This window comes from Rhineura floridana, chromosome 7 (assembly GCF_030035675.1).
Source record: "Rhineura floridana isolate rRhiFlo1 chromosome 7, rRhiFlo1.hap2, whole genome shotgun sequence".
Taxonomy (NCBI): domain Eukaryota; kingdom Metazoa; phylum Chordata; class Lepidosauria; order Squamata; family Rhineuridae; genus Rhineura; species Rhineura floridana.
The window spans coordinates 147,104,416-147,110,415 of NC_084486.1; the positions used below are offsets into that span (position 1 = coordinate 147,104,416).

Here is a 6,000-nt window from a genome sequence, read left to right on the forward strand (position 1 = left end):
AACAGGAACAGACTGGCCTGCACTGGTGCCTTCAGCAGTGGCTTGATGCTCAGGGACTAACAGGAGAAGCTTCTTGCAGCCAGAGCTTGGAAAAGTTACTTTTTTGAACTACAACTCCCATCAGCCCAATCCAGTGGCCATGCTGGCTGGGGCTGATGGGAACTGTAGTTCAAAAAAGTAACTTTTCCAAGCTCTGCTTGCGGCATGCAGATAAATATTCATCACCTGCCAATCATTACAGATCAAGGTCCTGTAAAAGGGCTCAGTTAAGGGGGCTGCTTCAAAAGCTGGCAACTCTGTTGAGGTGGGATACCAGGTGCTAGGAACAACAACAGAGAAACAAAGTTTGCTGTCTAGGTGCCTGCTTGCAAGGTTCCCAGTAGCCTCTGGCTGGTTAGTGTTGGATGCAGGAATGTTGATCTAAAGATGGGCATTGGCCTGATTTGCAAGGCACTTCCTGATGTTTTATGAAGCTAATGCACTTTGGCATGGCTGTAGATTCAGGACAGACAACACTTCTTGAAGCCACACATAATCACTAGATGGAGTTTGTTGCTGCAGTTCATGGAATCATAGAATTGGAAGGGACCCTGGAGGTCATTCAGTCTTAACGCGCTGCTCAGTGCAGGATCTGCACTGTCGGATGCAGTTACAGGTGACAAGCATTAGCTTAGCTGGTTTGAAAGCAGAGCCTGGACAAAATCATGGAGATGTTTAGGTCTATCAACAGCTATTAGCCTTAACAGTGAGATAGAGCTTCCATATTCAGAAGCAGTGTACCTCTGAATTAAAGATGGGGGGGGCTGTTGCGTTACCCAGCCTTCAGGCTTCCCAAAGGCATCTTGTTGGCCACTGTAAACAGGATGCTAGACTAGGAAGTCCTTTTCGTCTGCTCTAGCAAGGCTGTTATGTACATAAGAACAGGCTCCATTGGTAGATCCTTATCGAGATCAACCTCATGGGCCAAATTTGATGATGGATGATGCCAACTGCCAATCACCTGATGTCATAATGGTGTCAGGTGGAAGGTACTTTGAAGTCCTGAAGCTGGGACTGCAAAGCACCTTGTAAGGAACGAATGGTTTTCCTTCGCTTTAGCAAGGGATTCCAATGCCAACCCCTTCCTGAAGCGAACCCTGCTGAGCTGAGCATGATTTAACCCTCTTTCCTCAGCCGGCAAGCAGGGGTCAAATCCTGCTGCTTTGGGCTGCATGCCTCTTCTCCCTACGGGGAAATGCAAGATTTAACCCTGCCCTTCCACCCATCAGATGGCATCACAAATTCTGTCAGCTGGTGGGCTTGGTTTGGTGCAAATGTCCCAGATTTTCTCCACCCATGAAGAAGCTTGGAGAGGACTACCCCTCCAATGACCCAGTGACTGGTGGTCGCTGATTAATCCTGATGGCCTGTAGATGAGCTCACCAGGGAGACAAGATTAGAGAGGGTCAGCGCCAGGTAGACGGAGATGCTGTCATCCTTGGATGCCACAGGCCGCAGGTTCTTGTTGTAGCCTTTTTCATCGAAAAGGTACCTGATGAGGGGCTCTTCCATGTTCACACCCAGGGCACCTGGAGGGGCACAGAGAGAAAAGTGGCTGAGCTAGGCTCTTTGTGGAAGCTTATCTCTGGAAGCTGCAGAGAGACTTGATCCATCTCATCGCCTTCCCTAAGCAGGGGCTCTCCAGATGTTTTGGACCACAACTCCCATCAGCCCCAGCTGGCACAGGCTGGGGCTGATGGGAGTTGTAGTCCAAAACATCTGGAGCATTGTTTCTCACCTTTTAAAAAAGGATGCTGTCTTTCAGCTGACATAAAAACCCCACACCTCCTTCAAACCTGGCTCCCCTAACTATTTTGTTTTCATTTTCAAAAGGACTGAAATAATGTGACTTTTAATTACAAATAAAAATGTGGGCTTAAACATACAAAAATGAAGGTAGTTATATTTTTTTTAAAAAAAATCAAAGTTTACTTGAATTATACATATTTTTGGAAACATGCCCCCCTCAAGATCTTCATATGCCCTCCCAGGGGAGGTACGTTTTGAGAAACACTGATCTGAAGGGGCCCTGCTTGGGAGAGGATGGTCTATGCAACTATTACAGGAGTGCCTGTAAAATTATCCAAGGATGGTCACATCAATAGCGTGGCCAGTTGCGATGGAGGACAGCCAGCATCTGGGCACCAGGACCTTTAATAAGTCTTGTAGAAGATGGAGTTTGAGCAGGGACAGTTGATATGGTAGCATTCTTAAAGTACCCAAAAGGTTGTCACACAGAAGAGAGCCAGGATATCTTCTCGGTCATCCCAGAGTGCAGGACACAGAATAATGGACTCAAGTTATAGGAAGCCAGATTTTGGATGAACATCAGGAAAAACTTCCTAACTGTTAGAGCCATACGACAATGGAACCAATGACCTAGGGTGGTGGTAGGCTCTTCAATACTGGAGGCCTTCAAGAGGCAGCTGGACAGCCACTTGTCGGGGATGCTTTAAGTTGGATTCCTGCATTGAGCAGGGGGTTGGACTCGATGGCCTTATAGGCCCCTTCCAACTCTACGATTCTCTTATTCTTTGATAACACCCAAATTCAAAGATGCAAAGGGCCTGATCTCCTTTGCCCATGTTCATGTTTGTCATCAAGAACTAATCCAGATGTCTCTAATTTCAGGGACTGTTATATTTGATTCAGGCACAGCAAATAAACTGTTTACCTTCCCCTTAAATACAGCCCAGCCTCCCTTGAACTATTTGTTATTTATTTCTTACATTTAATCCCACCTTTCCCCAAGGAGCTCAAGGTGGTGTACATGGTTCTCCTCTTCCTGTTTTAGCCTCACAACAACCTTGTGAGGTAGGTTAGCTATGAAAAAGGCAAAATCCATGCTAGGGATCATTAGGAAAGGTATTGAAAATAAAACTGCCAATATCATAATGCAGTTATACAAATCTATGGTGTAACCGCATTTGGAATACTGTGTACAGTTCTGGTTACCTCACTTCAAAAAGGATATTGTAAAGCAGGTTCAGAAAAGGACAACCCAAATGATCAGGGGGTGGAGCCACTCCCCTATGGGGAAGGTTGCCACGTTACGAGGAAAGGTTGCAGCATTTGGGGCTTTTTAGTTTAGAAAAAAGGCAAGTCAGAGGTGACACGATAGAAGTCTATAAAATGATGCATGGCATGGAGAAAGTGGATGGAGAAAAGTTTTCCTCCCTCTCTCATAAGACTAGAACTCGTGGCCATTCAATGAAGCTGAATGCTGGGAGATTCAGGACAGACAAAAGGAAGTACTTCTGCACACAGTGCAAGATTAAGCTATGGAACTCCCACCCACAAGAGGCAGTGATGGCCACCAGATTGGATGGCTTTAAAATAGTATCAGACAAATTCATGGAGGATATGGCTATCAGTGGTAACTAGCCATGATGGCTATGCTCTGCCTCCATAGTCAGAGGCAGTATGTTCCCAAATATTAGTTGCTAGAAACCACAGGAAGGGAGAGTGCTCTTGCACTCGGGTCTTGCTGGTGGGCTTCCCATGGGATGCTGGACTAAATGAGTCACTGGCCTGATCCAGTGGGCTCTTCAGTTGCCAAATGCTTTCACTGAGGCCATGGCTAATTAGCAAGGGGATGGACAATCAGATCTTGTATGTCTGATGTTATTTGTTACGACTGTGTTGTGATTGCGACTGAACCTTGAACACAATTGCAACACTATGTCCTTCGAGCTGCACATTATAAGTTCGCCATCTGCTGTGATTGTCCTGTCGCTTTGAGACTAAAACTGTTTGCGAAGAAGCAGCTCTGAAGTATCTGAAGTATTCAGTACCTTGGGTAAAAGGAAAGCTTGAACTGGCTGACTACAGCGTTTGCAAGAAATAATTGCCTAATTTTCTTCTTTGGACTCAGTAGCTATTGCATTGCCCATGTTAGATTAACTACTCTTGAATGGAGCTCTTTGTGGGCAGTTGCTGTATTGTTTCATATAGTTATGATTCCATCTAAAGAAAATTTGTTCAGTTTTAACTGCTTGCAAGTTACAGGACCCTCACAGGCAGTGGTTACACTTCCACAAACCCAGGTTTCATGCACTCCCCACCCCTCAATATATCCTCTTCCCAAATGCTGCTTCTCCCAGAAACTAGCTATTTTGTTTTATTTCTTTAAAAATGTATAAACCACTCTTCATTCAAAAATGGATTTCAGGGCAGTAGACAGAGAAATTTAAAATTTCAAAAACATTGCAACACAAATCAACAGAAGAATACAATGAAGAGAAATAAAGCCAACTAAACATATAACTCAAAAGGCTTTGGCAAATAAAAAGGTTTACAGTGTCAGTGTCAGGCATGCCTTCCTCGGAGTCGGGAGGCATTTCACAGTCAGGGCACCACCACAGAAAAGGTCCTATCTTTTGTACGTACATGATGTACTTCTTCTAAAGATGGAATTATTAGGTCACTTCCAACGTGCCTGTTTATTGAGCATTCATCCTGATTTGGTTGCACAGATTTTGCAGGGAGGTTATACGGAGTCCACTGTTCTATTAAGCATTTATTCTAGTTTGTTTGCAGGACGGGAGGTTAGATGACATTTCATCAAAGCAAATGCTCTCTCACGCCTTCCGGTGCATTTTCCTTATCACAAAAAGTTTTTTGACTTTTGTGGGGAAAGTGGGTTTCTTGGGCAAGAATGCCTAATCGACTGCTGGCTGGAGGCTGATGAAAGTCGTAATCTAAAACATCTGGAGGGTACCTGATTGGGGAAGGCTGCTGTACACATATAGACACACACACACACACACACACACAGAAAATCATGGAACAGAAGAGGGTGCCTTATGCCAGGTGGGGCTACTTGTCTGTCCTAGCCTAGTGTTGCCTACTCTGGACAGCAGGTCTCGGGGGGGGGGGGGTGTCTCAGGTAGATTCCTTTCCATTACCTTCTACCTTTTAAACAGAGATCCCAGCTGGTTCTTTCTGATGCAAAACATGGTGCTCTTCTACAAACCTCTGGCTCCTCCCCTCCAAAGGCTTAATTTGAGCCAAGATAGCTTCAATCCCACAGCCTCTTTCCCCCCTCCTTCAGTGCTTGAACTCTATTCCAGAACATGGAAAGGAACAAGAAAAGAGTTCCCCTGAGCAAATGCAGAGTGTCCAAAGCCCATCCCTGTCTCTGCCATCTGGTGAAGAAGCTTCTGGGTTTGAGAATACACCTTCCCCAGTAGCCTTGATGAACCATGAGCATCTACAGGAAATTTTCCAGAAGGGGAGAGGGAGTAAAACACGGAAAGGGAGGAGCTAATGATTTCTTACTAGAAAAATTGAGAATAGTGACTGTACCTTTTCTCTCCGTAGAAGTGCTAGAAGCTTACACTCTCTTCTTTAAAAAGAGAAAAGAAAGCTGGGAATCTGAGGCTGATGGTTCATCGAGGGTGGGACCTTCCCCCTTCCCCCACATGGTTGCCAATGGCTTGAATCCCAGGACCTCTTCCTGGAAGCTGACCGTTTGCTAGCTTTGGAAACCCACTTCCAAAGAGAGCACCTCCTGGGGGTTCTCCCGCTAGGGCCATGCTTGCAGGCCCCGGGGCAGATTATCTGCATCCTTACCTGGGAGGACGAAGGCCCAGAGCAGAACAAGCGTCCACATCAGCCTGTCCATATTGGCGACCCGGTCGCCTGTGCGGTGTCTGTGCCCAACTCCCCCTCCAAATGCCTTGGCGGTGCGTTTTCCAAAGCGGACGGAAGTCCAAGCTGAGACCGTGATTTGGGAATGCGGATGGACAGTAGCAGCTGAGAGGCGGCAGGGGGGGGGTAGGAGGAGAGAAAATAGCAGCCAGACCCAGAAGAAGGTAGCAATCTGACACCTTCCTTCCCCCTCTGGGTCAAGAAGGAAGTTTTGTTCTGGGTAAATGAGTTGACAGGACTTGAATTGCTCCACACTGGCAGCCGTAACAGGGGGGTCCTGTGGGGCAAAGCATCATGACCTGGCCTCTC

The 6,000-nt window shown here is 46.3% G+C and overlaps 1 protein-coding gene across 2 annotated transcripts in view; it reads right to left on the bottom strand.

Annotated features, from left to right (window-relative positions):
* Positions 1–5,770, bottom strand: part of CHRND (cholinergic receptor nicotinic delta subunit) — a 29,002-nt gene extending 23,232 nt beyond the window's left edge. Inside the window, exons 1-2 of one of the 2 annotated variants that reach the window (XM_061637528.1) lie at positions 5,614–5,770; positions 1,423–1,568 (exon numbers count right to left, since the gene is read on the bottom strand). In XM_061637528.1, the coding sequence (XP_061493512.1) occupies positions 1,423–1,568; positions 5,614–5,665 (198 nt within the window). In that variant the 5' untranslated portion in view covers positions 5,666–5,770. Of the gene's footprint in view, positions 1–1,422; positions 1,569–5,346; positions 5,503–5,613 lie in introns of those variants that run through there. The other variant, XM_061637529.1, reaches the window with a different exon arrangement.
* Positions 5,771–6,000: the final 230 nt, after the last annotated feature.